This window comes from Mustelus asterias, chromosome 2 (assembly GCF_964213995.1).
Source record: "Mustelus asterias chromosome 2, sMusAst1.hap1.1, whole genome shotgun sequence".
Taxonomy (NCBI): Eukaryota; Metazoa; Chordata; class Chondrichthyes; order Carcharhiniformes; family Triakidae; genus Mustelus; species Mustelus asterias.
In genome coordinates, this window is record NC_135802.1 from 57,866,396 (window position 1) to 57,886,942 (window position 20,547).

The following is a 20,547-nucleotide window of genomic DNA, read 5'->3' on the forward strand; positions in this document are numbered from 1 at the left end:
CTCCCAGTGCTTTTAACAGCAATGAAAAATGTTTAAATTGACCCAGTTAGCATCATTTGAATAGTATTGTATTTTTTCTAACAGCTGTTAAATGTATGGGGCAAAGTAACTGATCTCACATTCCCAGTATTGGACCATGCAAGAAAAGAGGCAAGCTTTGAGGTCTTATCTCTGGCCTGTTCTGTTTTCAAATGTGTCACAAGCCGCAAATTCCTTAATTTACTCTTCTAACAAAATGGGAACACAGATATATTTACTTTCGTCAAGATGGCGCATGAATAATTTGAACTAAATTCCAGTTTAAATCATTACATGAAAATGCTGCAAGAGTGGGTAGACTTACCGATGTCCCATGTAAGTGGGTCGTTCCCCTCCATTTCAATTTTGCCAATAACATACCAGATGCATGCCATCCAGTGAGCCAACAATGCGAACATGGACATCAGCAGGGTTAGGACTATTGTGCTGTGCTGGGAGTATCGATCCAGCTTTTGTAATAGTCGCAACAGACGTAAGAGGCGCACTGTTTTAAGAAGGTGAACAATTGAGACCTGTCAACAAAAATGCAAAAGGACAAATACAATTGAGGGTACAGAGTGATTCAGTATAGAATGTTACATTCTATGAGGCAGATCTAAAACAAGCAGATTAAATGCACCTCTATGCTGCTATAAGTGTTTCCCTCTACTTATCTCAGACAAGCTATGAGAATGATCATAACCACAGACACCTGAATTACATAAATTGTGCATCTCCTCCAAAATATTAAAATTGACGTAGATAACTCCAATAGCTCATTGGGTGGAATTTTACTGGTTCGCTCTGGCAGTGAAATCACGTGAGAGCTGAGAAATCAAGATCATGCCTGATTTTGCGCCTGTCGTGATCTTACCAGAACCAGATTTCCAGCGCAGTCAGCCTCTCACCCATTTTCAACGAGAGGCTGAATAATTTATTTAAATATATTTCAATATGAATTTGCATGTGTTTAGTGAGCCCAGTGTTCAATTGTCTGGGCTCACTTGCCTTTATGCCCTCGCCGGGAGAAGCCGTCTCCGGTGACGAAAACACCTGCTCCACATGAACGGGGAACAGTCATGTTGCCCTCGCTGGTGGAACTGGAAGCTATTGAGGCCCCCCTGGAGAGGCTGAGAGCAAGGGGTGGGGTGACCCTTGGGCACTGCCAGCCTGGCAACTTGGTAATACCAATGTGCACCTTGGCACTCGGGCAGTGCCAGGAGTGGGGCCCGAAGGTGACGGGTCTATGTGGGAGGAGCCTACTGGGGTGGGGTCTGGAGGGGCGGGAACTATGGGAGCAGTCCTGGAGGGGTTGAGGCTAGGCCGGGGCTGCCTGATCAGGGAGGGAGGGTGGCTGCGCACTCCGCATAGAGATCATTTCGGTAGGGTTGTGGGGGGGAGAGACCCTCTGCCACTCTGCCTATGATCAGTATGCAAGGGAGAGGGGGGCCCGCTGCCACTTGACGTTGCGATTGATGGAGGGCAGGGGCGGGGCATGATCAGTCTGGGCAGCGGTGGGGGCTACAGTTTTGGGCGGTGTGGGGCTTGTGATCGGCCGCGGGCCCCAGTGATTGCGGGGGAGTGGGGGGGAGGCGGGGTTGGTTCAGGCTGGCTGCAGCAGCAGAAGCCTAACAGCTCTCTCTCTCTCTTTGTCAGGCCTCTGCTACTAGAATTGTGCATGTACAGACACAGAGGTCTGCACACACACATTAGCTCCCTCTGTTGCTGGGTGGTGAGTTTAGCCCCGCCCACTATCCGTGGTGGCTAGAAACAATCTCGCCCATATTTTCATGCACTATTTGCACAAGACTGGAAGTAAAAACTCACCCAAAAAAACGGCTCTGCAACTCTCCCATTTTCAGGCTAGCTGAACACCTAGAATTTTTCTCGTAAAATTCCACCCATAGTATTCATGACAAATTCTTTGTATCAAATTAATTTTCAGCTGCTGTTCAGTTCTCACAAGTACATTGCATTTATAAATCATTCTTTTTCCTTTCTTGAACCACATTTTGTATATTTGTGGTAGTGTGACCATAAAGATACACAAATACAATTATATTCCGAAGGCAATATTATAATTGCTATTTTTTAATATATAAATTAGATAATTTCTGATCTACTGGGATTATCTTTCATTTGCACAAGAATATTAAAATGTTGATAAATGTGTGAAGCCCATTTGCTCAAACTATTTATTTGAGATATACTTAGCCCAGTCTTAATTATTACTGAATTATGTAACAGTGAAACCTCCAGCTAACTTATATCAGTGAAACTTCACCGTGCTACTGGCTAATAGTAATCACAAATAGGCATTGTTAAAATGTGTTAGAATGTAAGGAGAAAGTATAAATATTCTGCTGTTGTAATATTACACCAACTAATGTTTAAGTCAGATCTGGAATGGGGTAAAGTAGGCCATTTAACCCGTCAAGCTTGTTCAGTCACTTATATCAAGGATGATTTGTATCTTAACTCCATTTAATCATCTTTGCTTCATATAACCTGAAAGTCTTGACTAATGAAAATCCAACAGTCTTGGCCTTTAAAGGTTCAATTGACTCTGATTCCATAGCTGTCTTAGACAAAGTTCTGGATTTCTAGAACCTTATGTGTGTAAGAAGTACTTCTAGATTTCACTTTTGAATAGCTGGTGATTTTGCTATGTAGTCATGCCCTTGAGCTGTGGTGAAAGCATTCACTACTTTTGTCCAGCATCACCTACTTCCTAATTTCCTTACACAATCGAGAGCCAAATCTTCTATCAAATGCATGCTTGCATCACTCCCTATAATGGGAAGAAAAATAAAAGACAAAGGAACAGGTATTCAGCCCTCAAGTTAGAGGCGGTGATCAAAATCTTTTGAGAAGGTGGAGAAGCAGTTCAATTAGAGAGAAAATTTGAGAGAATGAAGCTCAGGTGGCTGGAGATATGCCATCACCAATAATGAGGTGAAAGGAGGAGGGAGCTGAAGCAAATAATGCCAAAGGGGAGGGCTGAAGGCGTCTGAAACCAGTTACAGAGGTCGATGGAGCAGGGCCGTGGAGGGATTTGAATACATGGATTTTAAATTCAATGCTTTGGGAGCTCAAGAAGGTCAATGATGCCTGAGTACGATTGGGCCTGAACCTTCATGGAGTGGCAGTTAGAACCAACTTGTCATTCTGCTGCTTGTTACTTACCTGGAAATCTAGCCTCCTTTCTTGCCCAATCTTCCGACTCAGGCCAGACGAGAACTGTGTAGGGTATCGCGCTCCTGAAACCTGGAGAGTCAGAGGAAAAGAAGCCCCCTTTTTTTTTTACAGGACTAGCTGCCAAGTTTAGATATCCTGCCACTCTCAGAAGCCAGAGAGAAGATAAGTTTGAGCTCTGGGGTCAATGTGGAACAGGGCATAGGCAGCTTGAATAGATGGAGTTTGTTGAGGGAGGAGGAGAGCAAGCCAATGAGAAAGACATGAGAGCAATTTAAAGATTGTGCTGATAAAGGTTGTGATAAATGTTTCAGGGATGTTGAGGCAGAGGTAGAAGCAAGCAGTTTTGGTGATGGATAGGCTGTAACTTTGGAAAAAAAACTGGAATGTGCAGGGAAGAGAAGAGAAAGAGTCTCCAACTCTGAGAAAAAGGCATTAGGATTTTGCATAGTATGTTTCAGCCTGACAGCAATGAAGGATTCCTCATAAAGGGCAGAATTTATAATGTGGCTGAAAACAATGGTTTATGTCTTCCTGACATTTAGTTTTGAAGGAAATTTTGACTTGATATTATGGAAGTAGAGGTGGTTGAGAGAAATGATGAAGAACCAGAGATGGGTGTCTGTATCACACATATTGAGGCTGGCCCTGGTATAGCAAGAGGCAATTTATGAATGAGGAAATAAAGAAGTGGTGGGGAAGGGGTGGGAAGCTGAAGATACATGAACTGAACCTTTACTAACTTCAGCTGACAGGGGCAGGTCGGCGGGGCTCACCTCAGAGAACCTGGAAATCAAGATTCTTGCACATGCTTCACTTGGCCAATTGATTCCCTGCCCAGGAGTTAAGACTAATTGATGGGGTTGGCTTCCAGTCAAGAGAGGGATGGATGGAGGTGTGTGATGGACCCATGGTTGTTCAGATAGGCTGCAATCTGAAGGTTCTGGTGGTTGGTTTATGGGTGGGTGGAGTGGCGGGTACTGGGAGGTGGATGGGGCTTTGGTGATGGACGGGGCTTGGGGCGTTTGGTGTCAGAGGCTTCATGGTGAGGGAAGGCTGCGTCTTGGGAGGACTGAGAGGGGGTTGAAATTGAAGGCCAGAGGGGAGGAGGAATTGGAAGTCTTGGCAGTGAGGTCAAGGAGCAGGAGATTTGAATGAGCGACCGTAGGATAAGAGGCCTGGTAGGGGGAGAAAGCTCAGAGTCTTGCATGGGGAAGGAGGAGTTGGATTGGAGGTCTCCTAAAGAAGATCAGTGGCTGTGATGGGAGTGCCTAAGTAGGCAACCATACAGGATCCAGGAGGCAGGTGTAAAGATATTCACTTCCTGGATCCACCATCCCAGCCTGGAATCCTGGACACTTGTGAAACCTGGCCGACTGTCGAGCTGAAGTCAAAGAACTGAATGACAAGTTGGCTCAGCCTTATTATCATATTTAAAGTCTTAACCCCACCTCCTGGGAGCAATTTAGCTATCCACTGGCTTATTGGCCTCAGTTAAAGCCAAGACAAGGTGGGTTTATGTCAGGGAAACTGCTTCTTGGTACTTTAAGACATTTGACCTGACCCAAACCTGGCTGTTCTTGTCAGTTAAAATTCCTCCCATTATGTGGCAATACAGAAATGAGCATGAGGAAACAGGAAGAGATGTCATTGCTGGAAGCGCAATGTTACAAATAGATAGGAATGGATCTCCAGGAAGGCAGTTCCACAGAGCTGAACAATGAAGCAGTAACAAAACCCATTTACATCTACTTCATCCATGGTGCCTAAAATTCAAAATACTTGAATAATTTCATCCTCGTTTCCCTTTCCCTCTAAATCAGAACATTCTGAACTCAGTTTTTTTTCCCCAAGTAGACGTTCTCCACTTTTTTTTAAAGCAATGGCATTTTTCACAGCTGCAGCACCCTAACAGTGTTCTTTACTGTATACAAAAGGAAATTTTATTAATAAAAGACAATGGAAAACTATGACAAAATGGATACCATGACTGAATAAGAAAGTGTCTTGTCTTTTGAAAAAAGGAGACAGCTGGGAGGACTTGGAAAACCGGTGCTTATTATCACTAAAATTACATTTATTGAAAGTCGGATAAAACCCCACAGAGAAGTCTTTGAATTCAGGCCAGTGACATCTTGTAATTCAGAACATTAGAAGCAAATTTAATAAGTCGAGAAATGTTGGGGAAAGCTCACCCACCAATCATATTCATTCAAGTCTCATAATACTTGACATTTAACTGCCCTAACTGCAGGAAACTGGTATCATGCAGCAGCCTTTCACCTTGACACAATGCCAAAGCCTGAGAATAATCATTCCGGTTTATACAAATTAGGATGATACTGTTTTACAATCAGATTAAGCTGATTGTTGAACATTGCAAACTTGTTTTATAGAATATAGAAATATAGAAAACTTTATGAACCGGAAGGAGACGATTCAGTTCAAAAAGACCATGTGATTGAATAAAAGGCTATCCAGCGTAACCCCACCTTCCATCTATTTGTCTGCAGTCCTTGCAGTATCACAAGTGCATATCCAAATATTTAAATGCGATGATGGTATCTACCTCTACAACCCTTTCAATCAGTGAGTTCCAGAGCCCTGCCACCCTCTGGATGAAGAAAAAATAATCCTCAACCCTGATCTAATCCTTCTACGATTTACTTTAAATCCATGGCCGCTGCTTACTGAACACACTGCTAGCAGTAAAAACGCCTTCTTATATGCTCTGTCATAATTTTATGCACCTCAATTAAATTTTCTCTCAACTTCTGTCCCAAGAAAACAAACCCAGCCTTTTCTCAATAGCAGCAATTTTCCAATTGTGGCGTTATCTTCATAAATCTCTTCTTGAGTGTGATTGCATCACTTTTGCAGGGAACAGAACAGCGTGGAGTACTCTAGATTGATCTACTTAGTGTTCTATATATTTCTCGTGCAACCTCCCAGCTCTTACACTCTATGTATTGACCAATAATGTAAAATATCCTGTATGTGTAGTCACCTGACCTACCTGTCAAGCCAAAAGGTCTGCGCACCATAGTCCCTCTGTTTCTCTACACTTTTCAGAATCCTACCATTTATTTTGTATTCCTTTGCCTTGTTTGCCCTTGCCAATGCATTACGCCACACCTCTCAGGATTGAATTCCCTTTGCCATCATTCTGTTGGATCTGACCAGTTCCTTGATATCTTCTTGCAGTCTACAGCTTTCCTTCTTATTATCAACCACACGGCCAATTTATATATAATCCACTTCTTCATCATGTTCCCTACATTTACATTTAAATCATTGAGATCTATACCACAAACAACAAGATACTCAGTACCAAGGCTTGGAATGGAACCCCTCTGGAAATGATCTTCTGGTCACAAAAACAGCTGCTGACCATTACCCTTCGCTTCTTGCCATTGAGCCAATGTTGGACTCTTAGATTCTATGAGCTATTAGTTTTCTGACCAGTCTGCCATTGCTAAAATCTTTGCCAAATTGCATGTAGACAGCATTAAATGTGCTACCCTCACAGACACTCATTACCCTATTATACTTAACCCACCCAATATTGCATGCACCTCCCTAAAAGGGAGTCCTGCTTTATCCCACTCTTCTGTAAAAATAGAGACAAAGGGTGGAATTCTCCTATGCCCTTGCCAGTGGGTTCAATGGTGCGTGGGGGGGGGTGAATAATTTGGCAGGAAGCCCAAAAATCAGTTTTACGCTGGCATGAATTTCCCGCAGGATTTTCCACTGGTGCCTGTCATGGCAGATCAGGAAATCCACTAGAGGCCAGTGTCAGCCTTATTTTCATCCTGCTAATGGGATGCAAATGAAGGCCCGACTACTCATGCCCAATTCTCAGCAAGACCAGTGGAAAAACATGCTGGTGTGAAACATATTTGGAACAACATGGAGTACAGATGTTGGGGCTCACCTGTGGCGGCCACCAGTATCCCTGGACCCTGAAACACCACAGCAGTGTGTGGGAGCAACAACTGCAGGTGGGCCTTCCAAATTCAGTGTCCCAGAGGAGGTTCATCTTCCAGCCTCATAACATTTCAGGAGATCCATCTTCATGCTCTAAAGGTCCATCTTCTTTCTTTGAAAGTGGGTCAGTAATTTGGGTGTCTTTTCTAATGGCAGCCGGATAGGACGGCGGACTACGTGCCATCAGGCCTGCTCTGCCACAGAAGACGGTGCAGAACACCCGGGTACATAATTAATGAGGCTTGGGCCTGAAGATTTGCCGTGTTTTCCTGCCAGCCTCCACAGCAGGAAACAGTCCACATTCCTGTCCTGCCACGGGACTTAGGCTGGTATTCTTAGTCCCAGGGTGGAAGAATACCGCCTGAAGTATTCATTAAAAATGATGCTCACGTCTTGCATCTTTTTGGTCTCTAATATGCCCGATTCTTTCTTAGGAAATCCTCTTGCTTTTTATTTATAAAACATCATTGTGTTTCCTTAAATTTTACTTGCCAATTTTTTTTTACTCCCACATTACTTTCCTTATTTTAAAAATTTCACCCTTGGAATTTCTACAGTCCTTTGCTTCCTGCATCATGCTAGCATTGTAGGAAAGAAAATAAATTCCTACTCCAACCTACAATTTTCTACATAATACAGCAAGAACACAATAAAGTCTGTATGAAGTGGTTTCCACACAAAGAAATAATTTCTCCACATTCTGGAAAAAATAGGATGCTCGCAATTTTTTGAACTGTTACTTCCCTTTGTTTAAAATTGTCTGTAAATACATTGTGAATGACTTTACACTTGCATTGATCATGTGGAAAGTAGCAATTCAAAGATAAGGCTACTTTGGATGATAGACACACCAATTAACCCATTCCAACTGAGATTTAACATGGTATTAAATATTTAAACCAGAGAAATAAAAAGCCAATTAAAAAGGATGGAAAGATATCTTTTAGCAGAGCTATTGGTCTCATTTAGAGTAAAATTAGCAGCAGCCTTGAACTAATACCATTTCTGCCCATCATTGGAGAGAGAAACAAGTCGATAACTGCCTTTGCAACAATTGTGGAAATTTCATCCTGGACACCCTATTGGAGCACAACTGCTTAAAGTATCTTCATGTCCAAAATTAAGATATTTTAACCCATCTAGCTTCCATAAGAACACAGCGAGTGGAAAGCAAAGGCCTGAACTTCCATCCATGAATTCTGTGTGCAGAGAAAGAACTTTTGGCTCAGCAAAACTGACTTTTTAAAGTTGTTGACCAGGCATTAGGTTTTTATTCAGGGTGGGGGTAGACACCAGGCTATATCAAAGGTTGGGGACCCTGGAAGTCATGAGGAGAATGCCGGAGTGTGGAGGTGGGCTGGACAGAAGGCCTAACTTATGGCCCCAGCACTATGTCCAATTTTTTTTACAATGGATATAACGTGAAACGTCTCTCCAGCTCTCACCACTCTGCCCCATCCATACCACCCCATGACACCTTATGCCTGATATCCACACTCATAAACCCTCATACCCTTTATGCCAACTAATACCCTTGTACCACCCATCTCCTTTTATAGCTTCATATCAATTTAGGGTCAACTCATGCCAAACTTCACCCACCCCTACCACCTTTTGCCCTTATACCTATCATGTCAACTCACCTAGTATCCACCATGGGCAGACCTCAGGATCCATGCAGAGTTGAGATAATTATATTCCTTCAATTACATAATTCCTTATAACAACAAGCATTGAATTCATAGTCCCACTTCAAAGAGTGTACAACCATTTGTGTTTGTCAATCAAACTGAAATGGCAGGCACCCAAGTGTGATAATGAATGGTTTTGAAATCAGTCATGTAGCAGTAATCCAGTAATGAAAGCACTCAGACCTACGCCAACAGATAGAGTGAAATAGCAGGCAATGGATTTTTAAAAAAAAATCCATAAGTTTTTTGCAAAGTTTTAAAGGGCATGACTTTTAAATGCTTTGACAGATTGACCGACCCCTTTAACAGGTCCTCTTGACAGTTGCTTTTGACAGTTCTGTTGACTGTGAACTCGATAGTAACAAAATTATTTACTTTTGACGTCCATTTATGCTTAATTCTAACAATTCCAAATAGCCACCTGACCTCTCTCAAAAGGCACCTGACCTCCTCCTCCTCCAACAGTGTTCTAAGACTATTTCCAAAGGGAACCATACATCTCCTGAAGGGTACCCTGCCTATCCAAAAGAAAGCACAAAGTTCAGACTTGCTCTTACCAGGTGTACTCTGCACATGATGGGTGTCACAATCCTAGGTTACCAAAATCTGACTTGTGTGGAGACAGCTGCCTCCATGAAACACACATGCATGAAGCATGTCCTGCGCCCATTCCACCTTTGTGAAAATGGGAGTCCTGTGTTTGGAATCGGAACTTATGATTTTAAGCCTTTCCACCATTTTCGCCACAATAGAGCGCCTCCTTCTGCACTGTAGGGATTCTATGATTCTATTCTATGACTCTGGCAGGGGAGGGTAACCCTCTTCCATTGGGAGAGATTCCTTTTATGTGGGATGGCGGGGGGGGGGGGAGAGGGAAGAGCCCAATGATTGCATAGGGTGGATGCCCCGATATTGGCATTGTGGTGGGGCAGGGAGTGCCCGGATGATTGATGGGCATCCTGATCTTCATGGGGGCATGGGGGGGAGAGCAGGCCTTATATTTGTCTTGATCTCAGAATCCTGGCATTGCTGGCGTGTTTAGAGCCCGCCCCACCAGCTGGCTGTGTGATCCTTGCCAGCACTCTGAAACTGTGCAGAGTGTTAAATCAGGCAAGAAAAGGTGTCTGTGAATAGCCGATGAGTTTCACATAGCTTCTCCTGCCTATTCCAACACTGTGAACGATTTTGGGAAAATTCCATCCTATATCTGAGAAAAATTTATTTAAATTCCACCAGCTATCATGGCAGGATTTGAACTTAGTGTTCCCAGGGTATCTCGATTACTAGTCCAGTGACATTACACAACATCATTGTCCCCCACTGGTTTTAAACCTGATCCCTGTAGTGTGCAATTTGAAGTGCCCATGTTTAAACATCATTATCAAACGTGGACCAATACTTCCAATAATCAAAACCTACTTCCAATAGTGAAGCATTCTTTTCAGGCTGATCACTCGCATACATCTAGATATTGTCTGAAAACTTACAGATCTTTTCTCCCAAAACCAGATCTAAATCGATAGGCCTCCGAAAAGTTCCAGAGATGTAGAGGAAAGGATTGCAAAGATGATTCTGGATAGGAGCGAAAGTAACAGGGTAGTTGCTATGGGGGACTTTAACTTTGCAAATATTGACTGGAAAAGCGATAGTCCGAGTACTTTAGATGGGTCAGTTTTTGTCTAATGTGTGCAGGAGGGTTTCCTGACACAGTATGTAGATCGGCCAACAAGAGGCGAGGCCACATTGGATTTGGTACTGAGTAATGAACCAGACCAGGTGTTAGATTTGGAGATAGGGGAGCACTTTGGTGATAGTGACCACAATTCAGTTACGTTTACTTTAGCGATGGAAAGGAATAGGTATATACCGAAGTGCAAGAGTTATAGCTGGGGGAAAGGAAATTATGATGTGATTAGGAGAGATTTAGGAGGCATAGTTTGGGGAAGGAAACTGCAGGGGATGGACACAATTGAAATGTGGAGCTTGTCCAAGGAACAGCTACTGGGTGTCCTTGATAAGTATGTACCTGTCAGGCAGGGAGGAAATGGTCGAGTGAGGGAACTGTGGTTTACTAAAGAAGTTGAATCACTTGTGAAGAGGAAGAAGGAGACTTATGTAAAGATGAGACGTGAAGGCTCAGTTAGGGCGCTTGAGAGTTACAAGTTAGCCAGGAACGACCTAAAGAGTGAGTTAAGAAGAGGCAGGAGGGGACATGAGAAGTCTTTGGCAGGTAGGATCAAGGAAAACCCTAAAGCTTTCTATCGGTATGTCAGGAATAAAAGAATGACTAAGGTAAGATTAGGGCCAGTCAAGGACAGTAGTGGGAAGTTGTGCGTGGAGCCTGAAGAGATAGGAGAGGCGCTAAATGAATATTTTTCGTCAGTATTCACGCAGGAAAAAGACAATGTTGTCGAGGAGAATACTGAGATACAGGCTATTGGACTACATGGGATTAAGGTTAATAAGCAGGAGGTGTTAGCAATTCTGGAAAGTGTGAAAATAGATAAGTCCCCTGGGCCGGATGGGATTTATCCCAGGATTCTCTGGGAGGCTAGGGAGCAGACTGCAGAGCCTTTGGCTTTGATCTTGAGGTCATCATTGTCTGAAGGAATAGTGCCAGAAGACTGGAGGATAGCAAATGTTGTCCCCTTGTTCAAAAAGGGGTGTAGGGACAACCCTGGTAATTATAGACCAGTGAGCCTTACTTCTGTTGTGGGCAAAGTTTTGGAAAGGATTATAAGAGATAGGATTTATAATCATCTAGAAAGGAATAATTTGATTAGGGATAGTCAACACGGTTTTGTGAAGGGTAGGTCGTGCCTCACAAACCTTATTGAGTTCTTTGAGAAGGTGACCAAAGAGGTGGATGGGGGTAAAGCAGTTGATGTGGTGTATATGGATTTCAGTAAAGCGTTTGATAAGGTTCCCCATGGTAAGCTATTGCAGAAGACACGGAGGCATGGGATTGAGGGTGATTTAGCGGTTTGGATCAGGAATTGGCTGGCTGTAAGAAGACAGAGGGTGGTGATTGATGGGAAATGTTTATCTTGGAGTTCAGTTACTAGTGGTGTACTGCAAGGATCTGTTTTGGGGCCACTGCTGTTTGTCATTTTTATAAATGACCTGGATGAGGACGTAGAAGGATGGGTTAGTAAATTTGCGAATGACACTAAAGTTGGTGGAGTTGTGGACAGTGCGGAAGGTTGTTGCAGGTTACAGAGGAACATAGATAAGCTGCAGTGCTGGGCTGAGAGGTGGCAAATGGAGTTCAATGCGGAAAAGTGTGAGGTGATTCACTTTGGAAGGAGTAACAGGATTACAGAGTATTGGGCTAATGGTAAGATACTTGGTAGTGTGGATGAACAGAGAGATCTCGGTGTCCATGTGCATACATCCCTGAAAGTTGGCACCCAGGTTGATAGGGTTGTTAAGAAGGCGTACGGAGTGTTAGCTTTTATTGGTAGAGGGATTGAGTTTCGGAGCCAGGAGGTCATGTTGCAGCTGTACAAAGCTCTGGTGCGGCCGCACTTGGAGTATTGTGTACAGTTCTGGTCACCGCATTATAGGAAGGATGTGGATGCATTGGAAAGGGTGCAGAGGAGATTTACTAGGATGTTGCCTGGTATGGTGGGAAGGTCTTATGAGGAAAGGCTGAGGGACTTGAGATTGTTTTCGTTAGAGAGAAGAAGGTTAAGAGGTGACTTAATAGAGGCATACAAGATGATCAGAGGATTAGATAGGGTGGATAGTGAGAGCCTTTTTCCTCGGATGGTGATAGCTAACATGAGGGGACATAGCTTTAAATTGAGAGGTGATAGATATAGGACAGATGTCAGAGGTGGCTTCTTCACTCAGAGAGTGGTAAGGGCGTGGAATGCCCTGCCTGCAGCAGTAGTGGACTCGCCAACATTAAGGGCATTTAAATGGTCATTGGATAAACATATGAATGATATTGGAATAGTGTAGGTTAGATGGGCTTTAGATTGGTTTCACTGGTCGGCGCAACATCGAGGGCCGAAGGGCCTGTACTGCGCTGTAATATTCTATGTTCTATATTAAATCATTAATTTTTAAAAATATTCTTTTATGGGATGTTAATGTCGCTGGTTGGGCCATCATTTCCCTGTCCATAACTGCCCTTCATTTCATCGGTATATTTGAGAGCCAACCACATTGCTGTGGATTTGGAGTCACACTTAGGCCAGACCAGATAAGGATACCAGACATTAGTGAACCAGATGGGTTTTTACAACAATTCACAATGGTTTCATGGTCATCATTAGACTTCTAATGATTTGTATTGAACTCAATTTTCTCCATCTGCCACGGTTTGAACCCAAGGATCTTGCTCTGAGCCTCTGGATTACTATTCCAGTGACAATTCCACTACACCACTGCCTCCCCTGAAAATAGTATGAAAATTTTAAATAGTTAGAGGTTTTAACACCACTTCCTGTGGGACACAACTGGGGAATACTCTCCTAGGGGATCCAAATCTGCTGATGACAACATTATGCCCATGGACATTTAACCAAATAAATGGTTTAGAAAACTGTTTCTAACTTCTTCCCTCATCTTCTACTAATTCGGGATTATATAGTGCAAGACAGAAATGAGTGTTGGTTTTCCAGAGGAGTCATTATCCCATTTCATAGTTTTTGCAATGCAATGGCAATTTGTTTTGCAAAGAAATGCATATTTTGCTGCCAACTGCAAAAATCAAGTCAAACAATCATTTCTATGTGAATCCTTCATTAGTAGTTATTGCGAAGAATGTATGCTGGAGTGTAGATAAATACTCCTGTTGCTTTACTGCCATGTTTTCAATCTGTATAATATCTGATCAACCATCAAAAAGAACGATGTGTAATTGCTGCTGCGTGGACCATTCATGGGTTTTTTTCTGATTTAAGGATGCTTGTTAAACTTAGCAAACTGTATAATTCTTACATTCTGAGCATAAATAATACATCCAATGGTTTCAAAGTAGCATTCAAAAATGACAACTCTTCCTTGTTATCTTTTCCAAATATAACCTTTTGAAGTACTTTAAACAATGCACATCAACAGTAGCAACACAACAACATAATCCCTGAAGCTGGCGTTGGTTGTCTCGACAGTTTCTTATTCAGCCTTCAGATGTCTTGGCATCAGAGTGTGCTGCCATGCTGGACATTGACTCAAAGAGTGAAGCCACTTGAGGGGATGTACTCAGCTGAATAAAGGACGAGAATGATAGAAGTGCACAAATGTGTCACTCTTTCTGAACTAAGTTTGATTAGACCCGATTCACCAGGCTGGGAGTTCAGGTCATACTGATGTTCCTGATTCTCTTCTGGCTGACTAAAAGTTGAAAATGAAAGTCCTGTTAATATCGTGGAAGTTTGAGGTGAAGGACATTACCTCACCTTGCTTGTTAACAATTATATTTCAAGGAAATGGCTGGAGTTAAACAATCGAGTTGGCAGTTTCACAATGCACATTCCTTTGAGAAATCTCAGTGACTTGCTTCGCACAATCCCACTAATTACTGTACCGGGGTATAACATGTTCAGTAGGGAGGTCACTTATCAGTAAGACATTTGATAAAATTACTTTCTGAGTCCCTGAACACATTGAGCACAAAATTTGCACAGAAGAAGCAGTGTTACATTGCTGGGGTTCATATTCCACACAGGCTTCCTACCCCTCCAATTACTTCTTCCCATCTCTGCTCGCCCTTCTGAATTTAGACCAAAACTCATAGGAGCAGAAGTAGGCCATTCGGCCCACCAAGTCTGCTCTGTCATTCAATGAGATCATGACTGACTGATATGATAATTATAGAATCATAGAATCCCTACAGTGCAGAAGGAGGCCCATCGAGTTTGCACCGACAACAATCCCACCCAGGCCCTATCTCCGTAACACCACATATTTACCCTGCTAATCCCTCTAACCTATGTATCCCAGGACACTAAGGGGCAATTAACCTAACCCGCACATCTTTGGACTGTGGGAGGAAACGGAAGCACCCGGAGGAAACCCACGCAGACATAAGGAGAATGTGCAAACTTCCCATAGACAGTGACCCAAGCCAGGAATCGAGCCCAAGTCCCTGGTGCTGTGAGGCAGCAGTGCTAACCACCATGCCACCCTTAATCCTCAACTCCACTCTCCTGCCTCATGCCCATAACCCTTGATTCTTTTACTGGTTAAAAATCTGTCTGTCTCAGCCTTAAACATATTTAACGGCCCAGCTTCTGCAACTCTTTGTGATAAAGAATTCCACAGACTCACTATCCTCCTCATCTCTGTCTTAAATGGATGGCCCTTTACTCTGAGATCATGCCCTCTGGTCCTAGATCTCCCACAAGGGGAAACAACCTCTCAGCATCAACCCTGTCTAGCCCCCTGAGAATCCTATATGTTTCAATAAGGCCGTCTCTCATTCTTCTAAACTCCAATGAATACAGGCCCAACCTACTCAACTTCTCCTCATAAGAAAATTCCTCCATACCTGGAGTCAACCTAGTGCACCTTCTTTGGACTGCCTCCAATGCCAATATATCCTTCCTTCACTAAAGGGACCAAAACTGTTCACAGTATTCCAGATGTACTTTAACCATGCCTTTAATAGTTTTAGGAGGATGGCTCTATTTCTACTTCCATTCTCAAGGGGTAAAAAATCCTAATGTGTTGATTTTCATTTCCCCCAGCCATCAGAAACTGGGGAGATGAAGTGGTAGACTTATTCACATTGTTCTTGCATCAAATGCCAACTCACTGGGGCCCGACTATTATTTTTATAAGAGGCCTGAGAATCACTAGCCATCAAAATTTTAATTTCTCTTCATTTCTCAAAACTGCTGGGGGTTGCATCGAGGGACTGCAAAAGCGCAGCAGAGTAATTTTATTTTCTTGTAGAACGCTCCTGTTCCTCCCAGAAATAAACCTTAGGCTCCCCTGCCTGGACACTCCTGACATTTGCTAACAGCGAGTCCCCTGCTAGACCAGTCTGACATACTTCATGGGCTTTGTGAACCATCCCCAGGATTCCCTGGCGACAGCCTCGGCCGCCCCATTCGAGTGGCTTGGTCACTGCTTTCCATTAATGTGTTGTTTTTTTATAGGTGGAAAGTTGATGAACAGCTTCCTTGTTCCCACTTCTACATGGGGTCGGTCACCTGATGTTAGGACTCAACACTTGAAGACAATTGGCCCTATTTCACCAATTTGATTCTAAGTGCTGGGCAGACTTGAAACTGTGTGAGTGTTTTAGATCCAGCTTTTAGGCCCATTCTGAGGTGCTCCCATATGCACTCTGCCTGCAAAAATATCAGCGATTCTGAATCGCGCTGCACAAGCCTGTGGGCGGGGCTTAACGCGCCCGAAACCCTGCAGCTCTGATCGGCGCCTCCAACTGCGCATGTGCAGAAAAAAATGATAGAATGCTGCACCCCTGCCATATCCCTCCCGAGCCAGATACTGCCCCCTCCTGGCCCCCCACAAACATTGCCCCACCCCCACAACATTACTGACCCCTTTATCCCCCCACACTCTCCGCCACCCAGATCAATCGTGGGCCCCTCCCCCCCTTCCTCCCCACTGATCTCAGGCAGAATGGCAGGGGACCCCCTTCCCCCTACCGATCTCAGGCAGAGTGGAGGTGGACCCCTTTCCTCCCCCCCCCCGCCCACACCCCCAAACATCTCAAGCAGAGAGCCATCGGACGCTAGGCACTTACCTCCTCACTACCCCTCACTGATGGAGTGCCCAAATCGGACTTTTATGAAGCATGTCTGTTTTGCACCGATTCCAGCGGGGAGTGCCGGTAAAGTTGGGCGTGCAGCCCATTAAGTCAATTTAAATGCATGCAAATGCGTTTAAATGGCCATCGCGCCCACTTCCGATCGCAGCCATTTACAGGCCTTGGTAAAGGGGGAACCGGTGCGGAGGCGGGTGCAGATCGTGCTACTCACCTCATATCCGACTTTACCAAGTTTTTGCACCTGAAAACAGGCACAACGTGATGGTAAAATCGGGCCCAACGTCTTAAATATGTGCCACGTGGAATCTTGTGGTTGCACTGAATGCCTCAGTGGGAGGATCAGAAGTAATCCGGACTTCTGCTTGGAGGCCGGACAGCTGGCCACAAACAAGTGGCAGCCAGACAATAAGATACTCAGAGTGGAGGGGCTCGGTCAATCATGTGGCTGTGCTGGACAGAACATGGATGATTCGGCTATTACTGTGGAGTTGGAGGTCTGGGTGCCATATTTAAAAGGCACTCAGACAAGCAATCACTCCCTTCAATCCAGCGGCGTCAGTCTGGCTATGTGAGTGGATGCTTTAAAAGTTTATCTAATGCTGCAAACTGCTGATCTGACCCTCTTGGAAATCTGCAACTGCTGCTTTTCAATAATGTTTCAGTGCAGAGAACAAGTGAGCCCATATTTTAACAATGTCTCTCTGTGGGTTCATCTCCTGTCTGGGAACACTGCTGGTCCTGTTTCATAGTGCTGGCAGCATTGAAAGTGGCCCCGACAAGGATCACAATCAGAATCACAGCCGTGGGGTCCACAAGTGAAACTGGGTCCAGTGCTGCAAAGTATTAATGAATTCTTGGGCTCCACATGGGTAAGTGGCATGGTGTAGTCACTACAAACTAATAAATAAACTAAACTAAAACAGTGAATGGTTCATTCCTCAAGACCGGTTAATTGCTGCATGAAGAAAGGGATTAATTTCATTTCTTGTGGGGCGGCACAATGGCACAGTGGTTAGCACTGCTGCCTCACAGCGCCAGGGATCCGGGTTCAATTCTGGCCTCAGGACACTGTCTGCGTGGAGTTTGCACATTCTCCCTGTATCTGCGTGGGTTTCCTCCGGGTGCTCCTGTTTTCTCCCACAGTCCAAAGATATGCAGGTTAGGTGGATTGGCCATGATAAATTGCCCCTCAGTGTCAGGGGGATGAAAAGGGTAAATACGTGGGGTTAAAGGGATAAGGCCAGGGTGGGATTGTGGCCGGTGCAGGCTTGATGGGCCAAATGGCTTCCTTCTTCACTGTAGGGATTCTAACTAGCACTCATGATGGCATCAAGCAATGCAAATATGCGAGTAGAGAGAAGTACCAAACAAGCACTTGGGTGCTGGGCCTCAGCACCCTATGGAACATGTGCACTGAATCAAAGAACAAAGAAAATTATAGCACAGGAACAGCCCTTCGGCCCTCCAAGTCTGCACCGACCATGCTGCCTGACTGAACTAAAACCCTCTACCCTTCTATAACCCTCTATTCCCATCCTATTCATGTATTTGTCAAGACGTCCCTTAAAAGTCATTATCGTATCTGCTTCCACTACCTCCCCCGGCAGCGGGTTCCAGGCACCCACCATCCTCTGTGTAAAAAACTTGCCTCGTACATCTCCTTTAAACCTTGCCCTTCACATCTTAAACCTATGCCCCCTAGGCAAAACTCTTCCACCCTGGGCAAAAGCTTCTGACTATCCACTCTGTCCAAGCCCCTCATAATCTTGTAGACTTCTACCAGGTCGCTCCTCAACCTTCGTCATTCCAGTGAGAACAAACCAAGTTTCTCCAACCTCTCCTCATAGTTAATGCCCTCCATACCAGGCAACATCCTGGTAAATCTTTTCTGTACCCTCTCCAAAGCCTCCACATCTTTCTGGTTGTGTGGCGACCAGAATTGAACACTATATTCCAAGTGCAACCTAACTAAGGTTCTATAAAGTTGCAACATGACTTGCCAATTTTTAAACTCAATGCCCCAGCCGATGAAGGCAAGCATGCCGTATGCCTTCTTGACTACCTTCTCCACCTGTGTTGCCACTTTCAGTGACCTGTGTACCTACACACCTAGATCCCTTTGCCTATCAATACTCTTAAGGGTTCTGCCATTTACTGTATATTTCCTATCTGTATTAGACCTTCCAAAATGCATTACCTCGCATTTGTCCGGATTAAACTCCATCTGTTATCACTCCGCCCAAGCCTCCAACCGATCTATATCCTGCTGTATCCTCTGATGGTCCTCATCGCTATCCGCAAATCCACCAACCTCTATGTCGTCCGCAAACTTACTAATCAAACCAGTTACATTTTCCTCCAAATCATTTATATTACAAACAGCAAAGGTCCCGGCACTGATCCCTGAGGAACGCCATTTGTCACAGCCCTCCATTCAGAAATGCACCCGTCCACTGCTACCCTTTGTCTTCTATGACCGAGCCAGTTCTGTATCCACCTTGCCAGCTCACCTCTGATCCCTTGCGACTTCACTTTCTGCACCAGTCTGCCATGAGGGGCCTTGTCAAAGGCCTTACTGAAGTCCATGTAGACAACATCCACTGCCTTACTCTCATCAATCATCTTCGTCACTTCCTCGAAAAACTCAATCAAGTTAGTGAGTAATGACCTCCCCTTCATAAAGCCATGTTGCCTCTCGCTAATAAGTCAATTTATTTCCAAGTGGGAGTAAATCCTGTCTTGAGGAATCCTCTCCAATAATTTCCCTACCACTGATGTAAGGCTCACCGGCCCCTGTAATTACCTGGATTATCCTTAAAAAAAGGAACAACATTGGCTATTCTCCAATCCTCTGGGACCTCCCCTATAGCCAGTGAGGATACAAAGATTTCTCTCAAGGCCCCAGCAATTTCGTCCCTTGCCTCTCTCAGTATTCTGGGGTATATCCCATCAGGCCCTGGGGACTTGTCTACCTTAATGTTTCTCAAGAACCCCAATACCGCCTCCTTTTTGATCTCAACATGACTCAAACTATCTACACACCCTTTCCCAGACTCATCATCCACCAAGTCCTTCTCTTTGGTGAATACTGACGCAAAGTACTAATTTAATACCTCACCCATTTCCTCTGGCTCCACACATAGATTCTCTCCCCTGTCCTTCAGTGGGCCAACCCTCTCCCTGGCTACCATCTTGTTCTTTATATATGCATAAAAAGCCTTGGGATTTTCCTTAATCCGGCAGGTCAATAATTTTCCGTGACCCTTTTAGCCCTCCTTACTCCTTGCTTAAGTTTCTTTCTACCTTCCTTGTATTCCACATTTGCTTCGTGTGTTCCCAGCCTCCTAGCTTTGACAAATGCTTCCTTTTTCTCTTTGACAGGGCTCACAATATCGCTCGTTATCCAAGGTTCCCAAAACTTGCCATACTTATCCTTCATCCTTACAGGAATGTGCCGGTCCTGAATCCCTGTCAACTTACACTTGAAAACCTCCCACATGCCAGATGTTGAATTGCCTTCAAACATCTGCCCCTAATCTACAATCTTCAGTTCCTGCCTAATATTGTTGTAATTAGCCTTCCCCCAATTTCGCACCTTAACTTGAGGACTACACTTATCTTTATCCATCAGTACCTCAAAGCTTACTGAATTGTGATCACTGTTCCCGAACTGCTTCCCTACTGAAACATCGACCCACCTGGCCGGGCTCATTCCCCAATACCAGGTCCAGTATGGCCCCTTCCCTAGTTGGACTATCTATATACTGTTTCAAGTAGCCCTCCCGGATGCTCCTTACAAACTCTGGCCCATCCACACCCCTAGCACTAAGTGAATCCCAGTCAATATAGGGGAAGTTAAAATCTCCCAGCACAACAACCCTGTTACTTTTACACCTTGCCAAAATC

The 20,547-nt window shown here is 44.3% G+C and overlaps 1 protein-coding gene across 1 annotated transcript in view; it reads right to left on the reverse strand.

Annotated features, from left to right (window-relative positions):
- The window catches only part of kcnh8 (potassium voltage-gated channel, subfamily H (eag-related), member 8), a 365,157-nt gene that overhangs the window by 118,427 nt on the left and 226,183 nt on the right, over window positions 1–20,547 (reverse strand). The window contains exon 7 of the mRNA XM_078200386.1: window positions 344–551. Coding sequence (XP_078056512.1) covers window positions 344–551 — 208 coding nt within the window. The remainder of the gene's footprint in view (window positions 1–343; window positions 552–20,547) is intronic.